Consider the following 23,199-nt stretch of genomic DNA (forward strand, 5'->3'; position numbering starts at 1 on the left):
TCGAAAATGACATCCTCGTTCATGTATATAATAGTGGTGCACTACGTAGGGTGTCATTTGAGACTGAACCGGTGCCAACTGTGAACGAAGCTCCCCAGAGCTGTCTCTCATATCCAGTCTAATGGAGGAGCCGCTCACTGCTAGTTGTCAGTGTGAGAGAAAGCATGTGTGTGTGATGATGGCTTCTGGATTGATCAAATGGGATTAACACCAAATACGGGCCTCCCAGACGTTCTCTAAGATTCTAAAACCGCAGAGTTGCATCAGCACACGTTTCCTATTGAGTGACATTTAGTTTTTCAGTCTGTTCACTTCGTCAAGCTGTCGTGATTGGGGAAAAACAACCAGAACACTATTTCCAAATAATCTGCCACCTGTTCATTTGAGCACTGTTGAGTTTGATAGAAATGCTGTAATGGCCAGTCCTTTCAGATTGCTGTGCTTTGAGACAATGACTCGTACTGCCTTTTATTACAGTTATTACATTATCTCTGATCGAAACTGAAAGATCAGAGTCCAGCCTCAGTTGACTGGTGCACACAGACATTTTCAAACACACACTGCTACATACGCACACCATTTTGTGTTCTCCTGCTCCAGTGAACTGAGGGACGGGCAGCTAAATAAACAAGTATCAACGAAAGTAAAGTAGCACCATGTTGTTTCTTGAGCTCCACTTGGTATTTTGTGTCCATCCGCCACAGTGGAGTCCGTACCAGACTAATCAAACAGAGTAAGGAACATCTGGGGAGTTTTTAGTGACTTGAGGCCATGTCTGTTTACTTAATAGAAGCTTACCCTCCTTCACCTAGTACTCAGGGGTAAGTGTTGTGAACACGAATCAAAGTATATGGAAATAAACCTCGAGACGTGCTCACGACCCCCCTTCCCCATTGAGTTGAGCCACTGTCGAGCGGATGTTTTTGGTGAGAACTGCCAGACACACTCTATCAGCTTCTCTCTGCTAATGTGTCAACTCCTCGAGCACTCAGCCCTGTGGTTGTTTACAGAGGAAAGGTGCAGCTCAGGCGCTGTAATGCAGAGCTAAGACCAGACACTTCTCACAGAGGACTAACTGACTGATTGGCTGGCTGGCTGGCTGGTACTAGTCTACGCCACTCTCCTGCTGTTGAAAACAGAAATGCTAGCATGATCCCCTTTCCATAATAATTAAACGTTTTCTTGACACATCATAACAAAACCAAAAAAAAATGTTATCCTCTGCCCACCACTTATTGAAACATTTGTCAACATGCTTTACAAAGATTGGTGGGTATCTTTTTTTAAATGTCGGCCTAAATCAAGGATAGGCAACATTTGGGGGTGGGGGCCAGTTGCCCATCCCTGGTCTAAATGGAAAATGATGGCGTACATCTGTATATTTTGTGTCAACACATTAGATGTGGGTTCTGAAGGATAGGCTATTCACAAAGCAAGATCAATATGTTAGCCTGCTATTTTTGATAAATATTGACGTACAATCATATACAGTGCCTTCATGAAGTATTCATACCCCTTGTGTTACAGCCTGCATTTAAAATGTATTAAATTTACATTTTGTGTCATTGGCCAACACACGTCAGTGTAATTATCAGAAATATGTTAAAAATGAAAAGCTGAAATGTCTTTAGTCAGTAAGTATTCAACCTCTTGTTATGGCAAACCTAAATAAGTTCAGGAGTAAGATATTTGCTTACATTTTTGAATTTATTGTTGTAATTGAACCTTTATTTAACTAGGCAAGTCAGTTTATTAAGAACAAATTCTTATTTACAATGACTGCCTACACCGGCCAAAACCGGACGACGCTGGGCCAATTGTGCGTTGCCCTATGGGACTCCCAATCACTGCTGGTTGTGATGCAGCGTGGAATCGAACCAGGTTGTCTGTAGTAACGCCTCGAGCACTGAGATGCAGTGCCTTAGACCGCTGCGCCACTCGGGAGCATGGACTCGTTTTGTAGGTAATAATAGTGTTGAACATGATTTTTTTTTTACCTCCTCTGTTTACCCCACACATACAATTATCTGTATGGTCCCTCAGTCGAGCAGTGAATTTCAAACACAGATCCATCCAAGAAGACCAATGAGGTTTTCCAATGCCTCACAAAGAAGGGTACCTATTGCTAGTTAAATATTAAAATAAAGAAAAATCAGACATTGAATATCCGTTTGAGCATAGTGAAGTTATTCATTACACTTTGGATGGTGTATCAATGCATCCATCACTACAAAGATACAGGTGTCCTCAGTTCCCAGAGAGGAAAGAAACTGCTCGGGGATTTCACCATGAGGCCAATGTTGACTTAACAGTTTAATGGTTGTGATGGGTGAAGACTGCGGATGGATCAACAACATTGTAGTTACTCCACAATACTAACCTAAATGACAGAGTGAAATGGAGGAAGCCTGTACAGGACAAAACTGTTTGCAATATGTCACTAAAATAAAACTGTGAAAAGTGTGGCAAAGAAATGTAACAATGTCCTGAGTGCCGCTCTTCATATTTTCAATCATGGTGGTGGCTGCATCATGTTATGGATATACTTGTCATAGGCAAGGACTAGGGAGTTTTGTAGGATACAAATAAATGGAAGAGCTAAGCACAGGCAAAATCCTAGAGGAATGTTTTCTAACAAACTGGGAGACAAATGCACCTTTCAGCAGGACAATAACCTTAAACATAAGGCCAAATACTCACTGGAGTAGTTGACCATGATGACATTTAATGTTCCTGAGTGGCCTATTTACAGTTTTGACTTAGATCTTCTTGAAACTCTATGGCAAGACTTGAGAATGGCTGTCTAGCCATGGTCAACCACCAAGTTGACACAGCTTGTATATATTTTTTTTAAGAATAGTGTGCAAATATTGTACAATCCAGGTGTTCAAAGCTCTTACGCTTACATTTACATTTAAGTAATTTAGCAGACGCTCTTATCCAGAGCGACTTACAAATTTGTGCATTCACCTTATGACATCCAGTGGAACAGTCACTTTACAATAGTGCATCTAAATCTTAAAGGGGGGTGGGGTGAGAAGGATTACTTATCCTATCCTAGGTATTCCTTAAAGAGGTGGGGTTTCAGGTGTCTCCGGAAGGTGGTGATTGACTCCGCTGTCCTGGCGTCGTGAGGGAGTTTGTACCACCATTGGGGGGCCAGAGCAGCGAACAGTTTTGACTGGGCTGAGCGGGAGCTGTACTTCCTCAGTGGTAGGGAGGCGAGCAGGCCAGAGGTGGATGAACGCAGTGCCCTTGTTTGGGTGTAGGGCCTGATCAGAGCCTGGAGGTACTGAGGTGCCGTTCTCCTCACAGCTCATACCCAGAACACCTCACAGCTGTAATCTCTGCCAAAGGTGATTCTAACATGTATTGATTCAGGGGTGTGAACACTTAAATGAGATTTAATTTCTTTGAACATATTTTCACTTTGTCATTATGGGGTTATTGCGTGAAGATGGGTGAGGAATAAAATCAATTGACTCCATTTTGAATTCAGGCTGTAAGGCAACAAAATGTGGGATAAGTCGAGGGGTATGAATACATTCTGAAGGCAATGTATAGGCTACTGTAGAAGCGGTTGATTTTCCTGTTTATAAAATAAAAAACAAGCCGGAGTTGAATGTGGGATATTGAAAATAATGAGTTATACGATCAAGTCGATATTGCTCTTTAGATCTACGAGATAGGGAGATGTTTTGATACTGCTCTGTTGAATATCCCCCGGGAATTGTAACACTGTTAAATAATTAAACCCCCTAAATGTTGACATGATGTAACTGTACATCTGCTTCGTGTTCTAGGTATCCAGGAGTTTCCAGAAAATATCAAGAACTGCAAAGTCCTGGCTATCGTTGAAGCGAGTGTGAATCCCATCTCCAAGTGAGTTCGGTTCAAATACTTTAAAAGCCACACCTGTGTATTTACCTACACACGCCGAAGGATTTGACTACGGCCTTGAAATGTTCATTTCGTAAACACCTTTGGCTAGACCAGTCACGAAATAAGGCCTCTCGTGTTCATGGTTCTCACTGACTTAAGTGAATGTTTGCTCTTGTCAAATGTGATTTTCATTTGAGCCAATGCTACCACTGACAATGAGTAAAGATCCTATTCAAAGCAAGATGGTTCAAAAAAGGATATTTCTTGGGAACAGCAAAAAGTTGGCAGACATATACTTTCCGTTTACAAAGATAAGATAAACGTTAGTGTTCCCAAAGGGGAAATTGTCTTGTACACTGGGCCACAATACTTTTCTGTAAAATAATAAAACCTCTTATTTGCGTGACATTTGTGTACTTTTTTGCATTTTTCTTCTGTACTGTTAGGAGCTAGTGTAACAAGCATTCTGCTGCACCTGTTAAAACGTGTGCCAAACTGTGTACGTGACCATTAAACTTTGATTTGAGTTTTATTGATATATTTTTCTGCCTGACTCCTATGCCACATTTAGCCGAGATGTGCGTAGATACAGTAATTTGTCTCTTCTTTATGGTTCTTTTAAAAATAGAATAATAACACTGTCCTACAACTAATGGCCTGTATTGTTTCATCCGGCTCCTGTGCGTGTCTCCAGTTTTATTTCCTCTGTCTTTACAATGTTAGTGATTTATGTTCGTGACGTGGTCATGTTGCTCCTGTCTCCCCTGCAGGCTCCCAGAGGGTTTCACCCAGCTCCTCAGCCTGTCACAGCTCTACCTGAATGACGCCTTCCTCGAGTTCCTTCCAGCCAGCTTCGGCAGGTAAGACATCAGTCAATCAATCAATCAATCAATCACAATTCATATACACTGACTGTACAAAACATTAGGAACATGCCATTTTTCATGACATAGACTGACCAGGTGAATCCAGGTGAAAGCTATGATTCCTTATTATTGTCACCTGTTAAATCTTCAGTCGGTTTAGAAGGGAGGAGACAGAGGGAGGAGACAGAGGGAGGAGACAGAGGGAGGAGACAGAGGGAGGAGACAGAGGGAGGAGACAGAGGGAGGAGACAGAGGGAGGAGACAGAGGGAGGAGACAGAGGGCGGAGACAAAAATATTTAAGTGCCTTTTGAACGGGTTTTGCGTCAAGAACTGCAACGCTGCTGGATTTTTCACCCTAAACAGTTTCCCAGTCTGTATCAAGAATGGTCCACCACCAAAAAGAGTGTGACAAGCATTGGTGTTAACATGGGCCAGAATCCGTGTTTGAACGCTTTCGACATCTTGTAGTCCATGCCCCGACAAGTTGAGGCTGTTCTGAGGGCATAAGGGGAGCAAACCTCCAAAAGCAAATACACTACATTTGTTGGCCTTAAAGTACACAAGGGCTCACATGCAAGGAAGCAGGCAGGTATTGAAAATGGATTCAGGGGTGAAATTTTAGTCACAAGAAATAGCATGACAAGGTACTGTAGGTTATTCCCTCGAGACAGGAAGCTGTTACCTTATAGTGATGTTGGAATGACGGGCATGAATCCATGTTTTCTAATCTTCAGAGTTGGGGACCTTAACCTCCCCATGGAAATGTTTTAAACTGGGAATGTGCCTGGGTTACCGTTGTGCCTGGGTTACCGTTGTGCCTGGGTTACCGTTGTGCCTGGGTTACCGTTGTGCCTGGGTTACCGCTGTGCCTGGGTTACCGCTGTGCCTGCGTTACCGTTGTGCGTTACCGTTGTGCGTTACCGTTGTGCGTTACCGTTGTGCGTTACCGTTGTGCCTGGGTTACCGTTGTGCCTGGGTTACCGTTGTGCGTGCGTTACCGTCGTGGGTTACCGTTGTGCGTGCGTTACCGTCGTGCGTTACCGTCGTGCGTTACCGTCGTGCGTTACCGTCGTGCGTTACCGTCGTGCGTTACCCGTGCGTTACCGTTATGCCTGCGTTACCTCTGTACGTTACCGTTGTGCGTTACCGTTGTGCGTTGCCGTTCGTGCGTTACCGTTGTGCGTTGCCGTCGTGCGTTGCCGTCGTGCGTTGCCGTTGTGCGTTGCCGTCGTGCGTTGCCGTTGTGCGTTGCCGTCGTGCGTTACCGTCGTGCGTTACCGTCGTGCGTTACCGTTGTGTGTTGCAGTTGTGCGTTACAGTTTTGCGTTACAGTTTTGCGTTACCGTTGTGTGTTGCAGTTGTGCGTTACAGTTTTGCGTTACCGTTGTGTGTGTTACCGTTGTGCCTGTGTTACCGTTGTGCCTGTGTTACCGTTGTGCCTGTGTTACCGTTGTGCCTGGGTTACCGTTGTGCCTGGGTTACCGTTGTGCCTGGGTTACCGTTGTGCCTGGGTTACCGTTGTGCCTGGGTTACCGTTGTGCCTGGGTTACCGTTGTGCCTGGGTTACCGTTGTGCGTTGCCGTTGTGCGTTGCAGTTGTGCATTACCGTTGTGCCTGCGTTACCTCTGTACGTTACCGTTGTGCGTTACCGTTGTGCGTTACCGTTGTGCGTTACCGTTGTGCGTTACCGTTGTGCGTTGTGCGTTGCGTCGTGCGTTACCGTCGTGCGTTACAGTTGTGCGTTGCAGTTGTGCGTTGCAGTTGTGCGTTACAGTTGTGCGTTACCGTTGTGCGTTGCCGTTGTGCCTGTGTTACCGTTGTGCCTGTGTTACCGTTGTGCCTGTGTTACCGTTGTGCCTGTGTTACCGTTGTGCCTGGGTTACCGTGGTGCCTGGGTTACCGTGGTGCCTGGGTTACCGTGGTGCCTGGGTTACCGTGGTGCCTGGGTTACCGTGGTGCCTGGGTTACCGTGGTGCCTGGGTTGCCGTTGTGCCTGGGTTGCAGTTGTGCGTGCGTGCGTGTGTGTGTGTGTGTGTGTGTGTGAGGTTAGAAGTCAGAGGAACCAATATGTGTATGAATGCAGTGTGATGTTAAAGTTTGAGATAAAATCAACTGCTACAACCCTCTTTCTTCTTCAATTGCTTCAACTTCCACACTCCCCTGTCTCTATAGAGACTAACTCTTCATCATTTGGAAAGTTTTCAGACCCCTTTACGATTTCCAAATGTTGTTACTTTACACAACCTAATTCTAAAACGGATTCAATTGTTATTTTTACTTCTTTTCATGAATCCAAATACAATACCCCATAATGACAAAGCAAAAATAGTTTTGTAGATTTTTTTGCAAGTGTATAAAAAAACATTTAAAAAACGGATATATCACATTTACATAAGTCTTCACACCTTTTACTCAGTACTTTGTTGAAGCACCTTTGGCAGCGATTACAGCGTAGAGTCTTCTTGGGTATGATGCTACAAGCTTGGCACACCTGTATTTGAGGAGTTTCTCCCATTATTCTCTGCAGATCCTCTCAAGCTCTGTCAGGTTGGATGGGGAGCGTCACTGCACAGCTTTTTTGAGGTCTCCAGAGATGTTCGAAATGGGTTCAAGTCTCGGCTCTGGCTGGACCACTCACGGACATTGTCCCGTGACGCTTGGCATTCAGGCCAAAGAGTTCAATTTTGGTTTCATCAGAACAGAGAATCTTAGGTGCCTTTTGGCAAACTACAATCAAGGCTGTCATGTGCATTTTACTGAGGAGTTCTGCAGAGATGGTTGTTCTTCTGGAAGGTTCTCCCATCAGATCCGTGCCTCTTTACAATCCTGTCTCGCTCTACGGACAATTCCTTCAACCTCATGGCTTGGTTTTTGCTCTGACATGCACTGTCAACTGTGGAACCTTTTATATAGACAGGTGTGTGCCTTTCCAAACCATGCCCACTCGATTGAATTTACCACAGGTGGACTCCAATCAAGTTGTAGTAACATCTCAACGATGATCAATGGGAACAGGATGCAGCTGAGCGCAATTTTGAGTTTCATAGCAAAGGGTCTGAATACTTATGTAAATAAGGTATTTCCGTTTTTTAAATTTGTAATACATTTCCAAAAAATCTGCAAACCTGTTTTCGCTTTGTCATTATGGGGTATTGTGTGTAGACTGAGGAACATTTTTTTACGTAACCAATTTCAGAATAAGGCTGTAACATAAGAAAATCTGGAAAAGGGGAAGGGGTCTGAATACTTTCCGAACTTACTGTAAGATATAGTATGTAATCATGGCTAGATCATATAGGTTTATGACATGGGAGGAAACCTTGCTACTGACCTTATGTAGCTTTCTCTTGGGCTCAGTTCCCCCACTTTACAGCTGAATCACAGCTGAGTTTCAAACTAGCAGGAGTCATGTGGAATCTTGAATTACATATCTGTATGGCTCACATCGTTGGTCAGGCCCCAGTGATCCAGCCCCAGGATAAAACACTATCCCATGTCCCTGAAGGCTGGTCAATAGATTTCACTTTGAGTATACACAGTGAGTGTTATGTCATTGACTTGTATTCTATCTCTCGCTCTCCTCTCTCACTCTCCCACAGGTTGACTAAACTGCAGATCCTGGAGCTGAGAGAGAACCAGTTAAAGATGCTGCCAAAGTAAGTTTTCTCTGTCTCTGTTTCACATGTTGTTTTCCCCATATCAAAGCCCTTGCAGACCTCACAGCTCACAGTCCACGGACGAACAAGAGGTGGCTCTTTGTGAGCAACAATGTTTGTGGGAGGGAGAAAAAAGGACAAGTTCCTTTCTATTGTCCTCTATCTCGCTCTCTCTTTTCTCTCCCTCTCTCCCCTACACACTCTTGCTTTCTCAGTCTCTCTCACTTTTTCTCTGTGGCATTGAATTTCACCGTATGGAATTTTAATTTACCAGACCCATATGCATTGGGTGCGTAACCGGATTAGGACGCCCACCCACGGTGTTCAGAATGACCGAACTCGCATTTCGATTATGGTAATTCATCTTAACAGAACATGCAAGTCGAGGACGCAACGCCGTGTGTCCTTACCGCTCACTTTGAAGCTGTTAGAATAACTGTCCACATTTACTTTTCCTCAGCCAACAAGACGAGTAATGAACAGCTAAATCACTAGCCTTTGCAGGCGGAGCTTGAGTTAAGTTTGGGGAAGTACATTTTTACCATTAAAAAAATGCCCCTTTTATAATAAAGCATTCCATGCGTCATCACATTTGCGGACTTATGTGATGAGTAGATTGGATAGTCATACTTTAGGCAAATAATAGAACTCAATCACTGTTTGTAAAAAAAGTGTTGTTCAATGCATGGCTGAGCATGTATAGTGTAGAGACCTGGGCTATAGGCTATATCAGAAGTTTCTTTCTTTGCACAGGAAAAACACATTTCATGCAGTTATAGTTCACTTTATATGACTGGAGACATAAGCAGAATCTGTTTTTATTATGGCAAATTACAGGGTAGCCTACTCTGCTGACACTGATAAACAGATCAATAAAAACAATGTCCATATAAGAGGCCAATGAGAAGGAGAGACGCATAGAAGGACGTTCATCTAAACTGGAGGAGGAAATGATCGTCCGAAAACAAACTTTTAAGTGGCACTGACCCAACAATGATCGTGGATATGCGCAGTGCGCGCTCACCGGGGATATGGCCGATGCTCGCAGATGGTGCCAATAAGATTGGCTTTTAGGCTTACTGTTTGCTCAATTAAGTTGATAATTTTGATTAATGTAAAGTCCATCTTTTTTAGTTGTCTTCTCTTTACAGCAATAGCCTTTTTGCTTTCTGAACTGTACTGAACAAAAATATAAATGCAACATGTAAACTGTTGGTCCCATGTTTCATGAGCTGAAATAAAAGATCCCAGAAATGTTCCATAGCCACAAAAAGCTTAATTCTCTCAAATTCTGTTCACAAATGAGTTTGCATCCCTTTTTAGTGAGCATTTCTCCTTTACCAAAGATAATCCATGCACCTGACAGGTGTGAGGGAGCGCGCAATTGGCATGCTGACTACAAAGCTGTTGCCAGAGAATTGAATGTTAATTTCTCTACCATAAAGCAGTCTCCAACGTCGTTTTAGAAAATTTGGCAGTATGGGAGGAGCAGGTAAGCAGCGTGGCGGAGCGGCACTCCAAAAAACAAAACATTTCTAATAAATACGTTATATTGCAAAAGGCTGTTCTCCTGCAAGCCCTACTAATGAAAGTTTACCAATACCTTGCGGTGTGCAAAAAAATCCAGAAAATGTGCTATTAACAACTTTGAGCTTACCCAAACTGGAGAAGCTGGATAAATCACATGACAGCCTGTGGGATCTGGAATCTTTCATTGACCAATACTACCATTCCGACATGGATTGTGGGGATTCCTTAACTCAGGCTGGCCATAATAAAGCAAGACACCGGGATCTCTGCCATAAAGCCTGCCAAAAAGATTTAGGAACTCATCCAGTGACACAGTGGATTTAAACAACTCCACTGGCAATGACGTCAACGCTTCCAAAGTGTTCTGGTCTCCATAACTCAAAAGATGTCTGTTTTTAGATGAACTGAGAAAGAACCTAGCTGACCTCAACATTGCCATCGCTTTCAATAACAAACAACTTGAGGATATGCTCAAAGAGAATAAAACGCTAAGGGGGGGCACTGTTGACAAATTGGAAATCAAAGTAAACAATGTTGACCGTGACAAGAGTCCTTCAAGAGACCGTGCTAGATATGCAGTATGAGGGGATAACTTAATATTCTCTGGCACTGAAAAGGTTAAATCTAGAAACCGCGAGGCGTCTGTGCGCGAGTTCATATCTACTAATCTGACAATTTTACAAGACCAGCTACAATGAATTACATAGAATAGAAAGCACATCCCACCATGGCCCGTGCCCCATAGTGGCTTGTTTTCAGCATAGAATAGAAAGCACATCCCACCATGGCCCATGCCCCATAGTGGCTTGTTTTCAGCATAGAATAGAAAGCACATCCCACCATGGCCCGTGCCCCATAGTGGCTTGTTTTCCATGGCACATCCCACCATGGCCCGTGCCCCATAGTGGCTTGTTTTCAGCATAGAATAGAAAGCACATCCCACCATGGCCCGTGCCCCATAGTGGCTTGTTTTCAGCATAGAATAGAAAGCACATCCCACCATGGCCCGTGCCCCATAGTGGCTTGTTTTCAGCATAGAATAGAAAGCACATCCCACCATGGCCCGTGCCCCATAGTGGCTTGTTTTCAGCACTTCCAGCAGAAAATCAAGGTACAAAGAAAAGGAAGTCCGCTCAAAGGCACAAACTATGGAATGAACGACCAGCTCCGTAAAGAAATCCGATTTTTTTAAATGCAGACAAATGAGTAGAAGCTTCTCTATGGTGGTTGATAAACTGTACAGTACCAGTCAAAAGTTTGGACACCTACTTTTTTTCTTGATTTTTACTAGTGAAGATATCAAAACTATGGAAAAACACACGGAATCATATAGTAACCACAAAAGTGTTAAACAAATCGAAATACACTGCTCAAAAAAATAAAGGGAACACTAAAATAACACATCCTAGATCTGAATGAATTAAATACTTTTATCTTTACATGTCACGTGCTCAGTGTGAACCTGCTTTCGTCTGTGAAGAGCACAGGGTAGTGGCAAATTTGCCAATCTTGGTGTTCTCTGGCAAATGCCAAATGTCCTGCACGGTGTTGGGCTGTAAGCACAACCCCCACCTGTGGACGTCAGGCCCTCATACTACCCTCATGGAGTCTGTTTCTGACCGTTTGAGCAGACGCATGCACATTTGTGGCCTGCTGGAGGTCATTTTGCAGGGCTCTGGCAGTGCTCCTCCTGCTCCTCCTTGCACAAAGGCGGAGGTAGCGGTCCTGTTGCTGGGTTGTTGCCTTCCTACGTTCTCCTCCACGTCTACTGATGTACTGGCCTGTCTCCTGGTAGCGCCTCCATGCTCTGGACACTACGCTGACAGACCGAGCAAACCTTCTTGCCACAGCTCGCATTGATGTGCCATCCTGGACGAGCTGCACTACCTGAGCCACTTGTGTGGGTTGTAGACTCCGTCTCATGCTACCACTAGAGTGAAAGCGTCGCCAGCATTCAAAAGTGACCAAAACATCAGCCAGGAAGCATAGGAACTGAGAATTGGTCTGTGGTCACCACCTGCAGAACCACTCCTTTATTGGGAGTGTCTTGCTCATTGCCTATAATTTCCACCTGTTGTCTATTCCATTTGCACAACAGCATGTGACATTTATTGTCAATCAGTGTTGCTTCCTAAGTGGACAGTTTGATTTCACAGAAGTGTGATTGACTTGAAGATACATTGTGTCGTTCAAGTGTTCCCTTTATTTTTTTGAGCAGTGTATATTTTTTATATTTGAGATTCTTCAAGTAGCCAACCTTTGCCTTGATCACAGCTTTGCACACTTTTGTGATTCTCTCAACCAGCTTCATTAGGTAGTCACCTGGAATGCATTTCCATTAACGGGTGTGCCTTGTTAATTTGTGGAATTTCTTTCCTTAATGCGTTTGAGCCAATCAGTTGTGTTGTGACAAGGTAGAGGTGGTATACAGAAGCCCTATTTGGTAAAGGACCAAGTCCATATTAAGAGAAATGACAGTCCATCATTACTTTTAAGGCATGAAGGTCAGTCAATTCAAAACATTTCAACAACTTTGACAGTTTCTTCAAGTGCAGTCGCAAAACCATCAAGCGCTATGATGAAACTGGCAATCATGAGGACCACCACAGGAAAGGAAGACCCAGAGTTACCTCTGCTGTAGAGGATAAGTTCATTAGAGTTAGCAGCATCAGAAATTGCAGCCCAAATAAAGAGTAAAATTAACAAACCCATCTCAAGATTAACTGTTCATTGAATCAGGCAAAGACCACTACTAAAGGACAACAATAAGAAGAATAGATGCTTGGGCCAAGAAGACGAGCAATGGACATAAGACTGGTGGAAAGCGGTCCTTTTGGTCTTATGAGTCCAAATTTGAGGTTTTTGGTTCCAATCGCCATGTCTGTGAGGCACAGAGTTCGTGAACGGATGATCTCTGCGGAAGCATGGAGGTGGTGTGTGGGTGTGCTTTGCTGGTGACACTGTCAGTGATTTATTTAGAATTCAAGGCACACTTAACCAGCATGGCTACCACAGCATTCTGCAGCGATATACCATCTCATCTGGTTTGGACATAGTGGGACTATCCATTTGTTTTTCAACAGGACAATGACCCAACACGCCTCCAGGCTGTGTAAGGGCTATTTGACCAAGAGGGAAAGTGATGGATTGCTGCATCAGATGACCTGGCCTACACAATCACCCAACCTCAACCGAATTGACATGGTTTGGGTGGAGTTGGACCGTAGAGTGAAGAAAAAGCAGCCAACAAATGCTCAACATATGTGGGAGCTCTTTAAAGACTGTTGGAAAAGCATTCCAGGTGAAGCTGGTTGAGAGAATGCCAAGAGTGTGCAAAGCTGTCATCAATGCAACGGGTGGCTACTTTGAAGAATCTAAAATACTACATGATTCCATGTGTGTTATTTTATTGTTGTTTTGATGTCATCACTATAATTTTACAATGTAGAAAATAGTTTTTTTCAAACTGAAAAACCCTTGTAGGTGTGTCCAAACTTTTGACTGGTTCTGTATATTGATGGGCAGCGTCTCTATGGTGTTTGATAAACTGTACATCGATGGTCAGCTATATAGAGATGCCAAGGAAACACCATGGCACTTCTGATGGGTCACATTGGCTCATTTTAGGCCTAACCAGAGCATGTTACAGACAGTGCATTTTGAAAGTATTCAGACCCTTTGACTTTTTCCACATTTTATGTTAAACCCTTATTCTAAAATGCATTCATTTATTTTTCTTGTCAGTCTACACACAATACCCCATAATGACAAAGCAAAAAGTTATTTTTTTTTGCAAATATAGAAAAAATAAATTATGTAAGTATTCACTACCTTTGCTATGAGACTCGAAATTGAGCTCAACTGCATCTTGTTTCCATTGGTCATCCTTGATGTTTCTACAACTTGATTGGAGTCCACCTGTGGTAAATTCAATTGATTGGACATGATTTGGAAAGGCACACACCTGTCTATATAAAAGGCCCCACAGTTGACAGTGCATGTCAGAGCAAAAACCAAACCATGAGGTCGAAGGAACTGTCCATAGAGTTCCAGGATTGTGTCGAGGCACAGATCTGGGGAAGGGTACCAAACAATTTCTGCAGCATTGAAGGTCCCCAAGAACACAGTGGCCTCCATCATTTTGCAGCATTGAAGATCCCCAAGAACACAGTGGCCTCCATCATTCTGCAGCATTGAAGATCCCCAAGAACACAGTGGCCTCCATCATTCTGCAGCATTGAAGATCCCCAAGAACACAGTGGGCTCCATCATTCTGCAGCATTGAAGATCCCCAAGAACACAGTGGGCTCCATCATTCTGCAGTTTTGAAGATCCCCAAGAACACAGTGGGCTCCATCATTCTGCAGCATTGAAGATCCCCAAGAACACAGTGGCCTCCATCATTCTGCAGCATTGATGAAGGTCCCCAAGAACACAGTGGCCTCCATCATTCTTAAATGGAAGAAGTTTGGAACCACCACCTGGTCAAACTGAGCAATTTGGGGAGAAGAGCCTTGGTCAGGCAGGTGATCAAGAACCCGATGGTCACTCTGACAGAGCTCCAGAGTTCCTCTGTGGAGATGGGAGAACCTTCCAGAACGACAGCCATCTCTGGTGGAGTGTTGCAATCACGCGTTTATGATAGTGGCAAGACGGAAGCCACTCCTCAGTAAAATGCACGATAGCCCGCTTGGAGTTTGCCAAAAGCCACCTAAAGGGCTCTCAGACCATGAGAAACAAGATTCTCTGGTCTGATGAAACCTAGATTGAACTCTTTGGCCTGAATTCCAGACGTCACGTCTGGAGGAAACCTGGCACCATCCCTACGGTGGCGTATGCTGATGGCAGCATCATGCTGTGGGGATGTTTTTTTAGCAGCAGGGACTGGGAGACTAGTCAGGATTGGGGAAAAGATGAATGGAGAAAAGTACAGAGATATCCTTGTTGAAAACCTGCTCCAGAGCTCTCAGGACCTCAGACACGGCCATGGTTTCGGAACATCTCTGAATGTCCTTGAGTGGCCCGGCCTGATTCTGGACTTGACCCCGATCTATTATCTCTGGAGAGACCTGAAAATAGCTGTGCAGCGACGCTCCCCATCCAACCTGGCAGAGTTTGAGAGGATCTGCAGTGCAGAGAAGAATGGGAGAAACTCCCCAAATACAGTTGTGCCGAGCTTATAGTGTCATACCCAAGAAGACTCTATAATCGGTGCCTAAGGTGCTGTAACAAGGTACTGAGTAAAGGGTCTGAATACTTATGTAAATGTGATTTATTTATACATTTGAGAAAAAAAATCTAAACCTGTTTTTGCTTTGTCATTATGGTGTATTGTGTGTAGATTGAGGAAAACCCTTTTTATTTAATCAATTTTAGGATTTGTAAATTAACAAAATGTGGAAAAATTCAAGGGGTCTGACTACTTTCTGAATGCACTAAGTATTTTTGTCCGTTATTTTACTCCAATTAGGGAAGATGGGGTGCCGGGAAAATCATTTAAAAATATATATATTTACCAAAAAGTATATAGGGGATTGGAAATGATGCAGACAATTACACTGTCGCTTCTATCAACATATTAAAGCTGATCACCTGGCCTCACAACCGCAGATCATGTGTAACCTCGACTAGTCCAGGACCTCCACATTTGGCTTCATCTGCGGGATCGACTGAGACCAGCCACCCAGACAGCTGATAAAACTGTGGGTTTGCACAACCAAATAATTTCTGCTCAAACTGTCAGAAACCGTCTCCGAGAAGCTCATCTGGGGGCTCATCTTCCTCACCAGGGCCGGACTGCGGTTCAGCGTCGTAACTGACTTCAGTGGGCAAATGCTCACCTTCCTTGGCCACTGGCACACTGGAGACGTGTGCTCTTCATGGATGAATCCCGGTTTCAACTGGGGCCGGCAGATGGTAGACAGTGTGTATAGCGTTGTGTGGGCAAGCGGTTTGCTGATGTCAACGCTGTGAACAGAGTGCCCCATGGTGGCAGTGGGGTTATGTTATAGGCAGCCATAAGCTATGGACAATTAACATAAGTGCATTTTATCGATGGCAATTTGAATGCACAGAGAAACCATGCCGAGTTTCTGAGGCCCATTGTTGTGCTTTTTGTCCGCCGCCATCGCCTCTTGTTTCAGCATGATAATGCACGGCCCCATGTCGCTATTCCTAGATGCTGAAACTATCCCAGTTCTTCCATGGCCTGCATACTCACAAGACATGTCACCCACTGAGCATGTTTGGGATGCTCTGGTTCGACATGTACGACAGCGTGTTCCAGTTCCTGCCAATATCCAGCAACTTCACACATCCATTGAAAAGGAGTGGGACAACATTCCACAGGCCACAATCAACAGCCTGATCAGTTCTATGAGAAGGAGATGTGTCGCGCTGCATGAGGCAAATGGTGGTCACACCAGATACTAACTGGTTTTCTGATCCACACCCAACTTTTGTTTTTAAGGTATCTGTGACCAGATGCATATCTGTATTCCCAGTCATGTGAAATCCATAGATTAGGGCCTAATGCATTTATTTTAATTAACTGATTTCCTTATTTGAACTGTAACTCAGTATAATCTTTGAAATTGTTGCATTTATCATTTTGTTTAGTGTATAATGTAGCCTGACTAGTTATCGGTTTAGCTATTCTTAGCATGTATTCATTTTTTTTGTCATGTCCCCAAAAACTTTACACTGACACTCGCAAATACTGTAAGGCCATACAAAGTTGATTTCCTTTTTGGAACGATTCAAATTAATAATTTAACCAACAAAACAAACGACTCACTTCGCCATTGTGTTCCTTGGGATTCTGCTCAATCGCGTTGAATCAAGTTTTTGAATCACAAACAGTAATTTATTTTTAAATGATTGGATGTAGCTGTTTTTTGGATTATGTGGCAGCAATACTTCCAGTTGATTTGGGCTTCCAATGTATGGGACATTGCAGCTCAGTAGATGCTAGTCAGCCTGCACACGAAACACTTCTACGGTAGTTAAGATGCAGTTGACTGTACTATAATGGAGTAGTTCCTGGAAGAAAACGGGGGGAAAAAGTGGGCTTGCTTCAGCTGTATAAAAAGATTGTTTGCCATTTGAACTTTGATACATTGAATGAAGAAATTATTTTATAAAGGCATAACATGGATTCAGTTGGGTGGTCAATCATCCTCCAGGAGAGCTACTGGGTGTGCTGGGTGTCTTTCCAGTCCCCCTCTAAACAAACCACATTTCAGAAATGAGCTGCTGTGTTTGAGCAGTAGCTCTCCAAGCTGACTGACCACATGTTTTATATAGTTACCTAACATGTATTCTACTTTGTTGGGGGGGGGGGGGGTGTTAAGTGCCTAACATGAGATGGTACATGGGATCAGAGGTTAGCCTCCCAGTGTTGATACCACACGTTTGCTTACTTTTTTATACATAGCTACGCCGCCTCTTTGTTGATCGTGGAAATGTGGTTAAAAGTCGTGATGTCATGTAAAAATCAGGAAATTCTGACCGTAGCTCCTGTTCTGTTTCATCTTTTGAAAGCCTCTTCTTTCACATTAAAAACAATGATTATTAAGAGGATCCAGAGGGTCGCAGGTTGTTTTGATGTCTCCCTTTCTCTTTGTCTCGCTCGGTCTCGTTACCTCGCTCTCTTTCTCTACCCTCTCTCTGTGTCTCTCCTCTATCTCTGTCTAATTGAAGCCTATCAGGGGCATCTAGGTCCAGTTCTTCTGTTGTCCCCTAGCTGACTGGTCCTCTGTGTTCTGTGTCTGAGACAGCAGCCAGGCCTGTTAGGGGCTGGAGCTCTGACAAACAGAAGGCCTAATGGCAGAATGGATGCCAGAGACGCACAAACATCCCTGGATATAAATAAACACATACACACAAAATGCGAGACACACACACACACACACACACACACACACACACACACACACACACACACACACACACACACACACACACACACACACACACACACACACACACACACACACACACACACACACACACACACACACACACACACACACACACACACACACACACACACACACACACACACACACAACTGCACGTACGCACCCACACACCCATCTTACCCCAGACGCTTTTTGGCGAAAGCACCGTCACGCGTTCCTCTTCTTACTCATTTAATCCTCTGGGACCCTGTACTGTCTCTGACAGCAGCTCTGAAACAGAGCCTGGTAGAGCAGGAACGCATGCTTTCATCACAGTCCGAATACACAGGCCGTATTTTTATATCGACCCCAACATTTATTACGACACCAAACCCAGAGTTTGCCATGAATCCGGCTCGTTTTGTAGTTTGATTGTACAGACGGGTACATGGTATGTATTATAAGTGGGATGTTTTGAGCAGCAGCGAAGAGAAAACAGCCTCCACAGGGGGAAGCGCGTAACTGTTAAGGCTAGCGCTGAGCTGCGTTTGGTTTGACGGGTGTTTTGAGGACTAGGGCTGTGTTCCAAATGGCACCTTAATCCCATCATAGATCCCCATAGGGCTCTGGTCAGAAGTAGTGCACTATAAGTGGAATAGGGTCCATTTGCGACGCAACCCAAGAGGTTTATCCTCACTGAGAAACCATCGCCTATCACATTCTGTCTCATGTTATAGGTCGTGTTTAGATTTTGTTTGTCTTAGTAACACATGCAATAACATGTTATACTCATTTAATATAGCTTATGTCGTATAGCGTCCAGTTCTCTTGTATCTATATGCGTCGATCGACACAGCATGGATCTGTAGCACCTGTCAGTGAAGTGGGATGGATGTTGACCAGATGATCTCATGTTAAATCGCCCATCAATATCTTGCCACAAGTCTGTCACTAGATGCATATGAATTTACCCAGACCTGAAAATCTATTGCTGCCAATTTGTTAGAAATCGATAAAACTCTGAATGAAAAGCAAGCCTGGATATGGGAGTAAAGTTAGACCAGCATCAATTCCAGGACGTTATTTGAACAAATGTCTTTGGCATGTGTCATAACATTTTTCATGGCCCCCTGGTGTAACATAACCGTATCTGTGTCAAATGTTTGCGATGCTTTTTCCTGTGACGAAATCGGCCTTAAATGGGCGAGAAGGAGAACTGGGAGTGAGCCTGCTATAACAGGGCCCTTGTGTGAAATAAAGCAGTATTTATTGTTTTATTATTTTAAGAAACTAGACTACAGGGACACTAGGTGAAAGTTTGCATACACATACAGTACACATACAGTGCATTCGGAAAGTATTCAGACCCCTTACCCTTTTCCACATGTTACGTCACAGCCTTGTTAAAAAAATGTATTCAATTGTTTTTCCTCATCAATCTACACACCACATAATGACATAATGACAAAACGAAAACAGGTTCATATAATCTGTTTTGCAAATGTATTCAAAAATTTTAAAACGATACCTTATCTACATCAGTATTCAGACCCTTTGCTATGAGACTCGAAATTGAGCTCAGGTGCATCCTGTTTTCATTGATCATCCTTGAGATGTTTCTACAACTTGATTGGAATCCACCTGTGGTAAATTAAAATGATTGGACATGATTTGGAAAGACACACACCTGCCTATATAAGGTCTCACAGTTGACAGTGCATGTCAGAGCAAAAACCAAGCCATGATGTCGAAGGAATTGTCCATAGAGATCCGAGACAGGATTGTGTCGGCATGGATCTGGGGAAGAATACCAAACGATTTCTGCAGCATTGAAGGTCCCCAACAACACGGTGACTTTCATCCTTCTTAAATTGAAGAAGTTTGGAACCACCAAGATAATTCCTATAGCTGGCCGCCCAGCCAAACTGAGCAATAGCGGAGAAGGGCCTTGGTCAGGGAGATGACCAGTGGTCACTCTTATGGTCACTCTTACAGAGCTTCAGAGTTCCTCTGTGGAGATGGTTGCCCTTCTGGAAGGTTATCACATCTCTGCAGCACTCCAATCAGGCCTTCATGGTGGAGTGGCCGGACGAAAGCCACTCCTCGGTAAAAGGCACATGACTGGGGTGGTGGTGGCAGCATCATGCTTGTGGGGATGTAGGAGTGGCTTCGGGACAAGTCTCTGAATATCCTTGAGTGACCCAGCCAGAGCCCAGACTTGAACCCAATCAAACATCTCTGGAGAGACCTGAAAATAGCTATGCAGCAATGCTCCCCATCCAACCTGACAGAGCTTGAGAGGATCTGCAGGGAAGAATGGGAGAAACTCCCCAAATACATGTGTGCCAAGCTTCTAGCGTCATACCCAAGAAGACTCGAGGCTGTAATCACTGCCAAAGGTGCTTCAACAAAGTACTGAGTAAAGGGTGTGAATACTTAGGTAAATGTGATATCCGTTTTTATATATATACATTTGCAATTTCAAATTATGGGGTGTTGTGTGTAGATTGACAAGAAAAAACAACAATTTAATCCATTTTAGAATAAGGCTGTAAAGTAACAATGTGGAAAAAGTCAAGGGGTCTGAATACTTTCCAAATGCACCGTAAATGGATGAGTACACAGCGAGTCAGCTGTTGTTTACCTGCACCCTCCAGGAATGGCTAATAATCCATCCGAAGCCGACCAACTATGTGAAAATCTGAGTCCCGACCCTAACCCGCTATTATAGAAAATGCACTGTAAGGTACTGTCAGAGACTGCATAATGTTTTGGATTTATTTTGCCTGATTGAGATGTTTCTGCTTATAATGTGTATAATCTATAATTACATTTCATGCAGCTCCTCTTCTGTCCTCGTATGTTGCCCTGGAAGACTAAATTAACCCTTGCTCACCGGGCCGTCATAAATCGATAGAATGAGTGCTTCAATCTAGTTGACATCGGTAAAGTTCTCTGTCATCTCTGTTTCTTTCGTGGTGCAAAGACGTTTAGGGACTGAAGAGAAAATACAAAAGCAAACTTTTTTTAAATACAACTGCAAAGATTTTCTGTGCAAAATGTTTAAATAACATCAGTTTGACAGGTTGTAAGGAAATAGAAAGCTCTGAAAACGACCCAATAGAAAGCTCTGAAAACGACCCAATGTTTTTGATACGATTTCAGTTCAGCTTGGGTGCATATTCTGTGTGGATGACATGCTATCAGCTTTTATGATGCTGATAAAGATAGCACCTCTACAGACGGTATATTACTGCACATTTGTGTTCTCTTAAGATGCTGGAAGAAAATCATATTTCTCCACTCATGTTCCAGAGAGAACATTTTGCCTACATTTGGTGTATCATTCATTTTACCGCAAGTACTGCTTTATTCTGCAGGAGTTCATATTAAGGCTATGCAAGAGGTTATAGACCTACAGTCAGTGTCCAGATTTCCGTATCCATTTAACCCATCGGCTACAGGGTCCCCTTGACGTGCCATAGGTCAATATGAATTCCCCGTCATGTGACAGTTGAATTTATACAGCGCCTCACAATCATCACACTTAACGTACAGTAGCTGGCACTGCTATCGTCCTCTTTTACCACTTCACCAAATCTTTCCTCAACATTACTGTTCTGGCCCTCCCTTCTCTTTATTTTCAGCTCTTCATTTCACAGCTTTTCTCTTATTGAATTCAACTCTGACATTGTCTTTTTTTTTGCCTCTTTGGTTCCCAGAAGCATTTGGTGATTGGAGTGAAGGCTATTTGGCTCGTGTACAGTTAGGCCCTAAAGCTTAGGCTTATGCACTAATGCCACATAACCTAAAAAAAAAAAATGAAAGCGAACCTCAATGTAGCCTGTAGTTAGAACTTGCGCAAGAATGATACATTCATGGATTTTTTTTTATGGTATTCAACCAGCCCACCCTTAATCAACACAATATTTCATTACCCTAGACCCGCCCACCCCGCTGATATAACCGCAGGGGCTGCGGGTTATGAGTTAACCCGCACATCACTAACATACAGTGCATATAGGAAGTTAGCCGCGAGCGGGAAGTTATGAGTTAACCCGCACATCACTAACATACAGTGCATATAGGAAGTTAGCCGCGAGCGGGAAGTTATGAGTTAACCCGCACATCACTAACATACAGTGCATATAGGAAGTTAGCCGCGAGCGGGACAACTTCCGGGCGCAAATCAAATAAATAATCATAAATATTATGGATTTTAAACATTTATGTACATGTCTTATTTTGGCTGAAAGCTTAAATTCTTGCTAATCTAACAGCACTGTTTGATTAACAGTAGCTATTACTGTGAAAACATGCCATGTGATTGTTTGAGGACGGCGCCCCACATCAAAATATTTGTCCACCGGCACGTTTCATGCATTCACAAATAACGATTAAATATTCACTTACTTTTTGATAATCTTCATCTGATTTGTCATCCAAATGGTCCCAACTATAATATGTAGTGTCGTATTTGTTAGATAAAATCCTTCTTTATATCCCAAAAAGTCCATTTAGTTGGCGCCATTGATTTGAGTAATCCACTCGTTCAACATGCAGAGAAAGGAATCTGAAAATCTACCCCTAAACTTTGTTTCAACAAAGTTTCTATTTACTCCTCAGATATCCTAAAATGTAATCAAACTATAATATTTCTTACGGAAAGAACTATGTTCAATAGGGAAATGATTTTAGCAGGTGCGTAATGTCTTCATGTCGCACGCAAACACGATTTTCCAAGACTGTCCTTCTGCTAAAACTGATATTTCTTATTTGTTTTTGATGTTACAAGCCTGAAACCTTGAACATAGACTGGCTGACACCCTGTGGAAGCCATAGGAATAGCATTCAGGGAGCTAATTTTCTTACTCTTGCATTTCTAAGAGGATGGTCTCTCCAAAAAGAAGTTTGAATAGTTTATTTCTTTGGCTTTTCTTCTTTCATATCTATCGTGTTACAATCTCCTACATTATTCTAATGTTTCTACAAACTTCAAAGTGTTTTCTTTCCAACGGTACCAATTATATGGATATCCAGGCTTCAGGGCCTGAGCTATAGGCAGTTTACTTTGGGCACGTCATTCAGACAGGAAGTGGAGAAAAAAGGGGCCTAGCCCAGCCCTAAGAAGTTAAAATATATATATATATTTTTTTACCCCTACAGGGCTACACAACCTACTCCACATTTTCAAAGTGAATGAATATTTTCCACAAAAGAATTACAAATAAAAATGAAATATCATAATTGGATCATCCGCTGAGTTAATACCTGGTGGAAGCACCTTTGGCAGCTGGGAATCATTTGGAATAAGATTTGACCTACTTTGCACAATTTTTAGGGCAACATACACTGAGTGTATA

The 23,199-nt window shown here is 43.2% G+C and overlaps 1 protein-coding gene across 3 annotated transcripts in view; it reads left to right on the plus strand.

The window, feature by feature from the left end:
• Positions 1–23,199, plus strand: part of LOC124007356 (erbin-like) — a 118,210-nt gene that overhangs the window by 59,185 nt on the left and 35,826 nt on the right. For all 3 annotated transcript variants that reach the window (XM_046317852.1, XM_046317854.1, XM_046317853.1), the window contains exons 5-7: positions 3,804–3,882; positions 4,653–4,742; positions 8,349–8,405. In XM_046317852.1, the coding sequence (XP_046173808.1) occupies positions 3,804–3,882; positions 4,653–4,742; positions 8,349–8,405 (226 nt within the window). The remainder of the gene's footprint in view (positions 1–3,803; positions 3,883–4,652; positions 4,743–8,348; positions 8,406–23,199) is intronic.

This window comes from Oncorhynchus gorbuscha, linkage group LG20, assembly GCF_021184085.1.
Source record: "Oncorhynchus gorbuscha isolate QuinsamMale2020 ecotype Even-year linkage group LG20, OgorEven_v1.0, whole genome shotgun sequence".
Taxonomy (NCBI): Eukaryota; Metazoa; Chordata; class Actinopteri; order Salmoniformes; family Salmonidae; genus Oncorhynchus; species Oncorhynchus gorbuscha.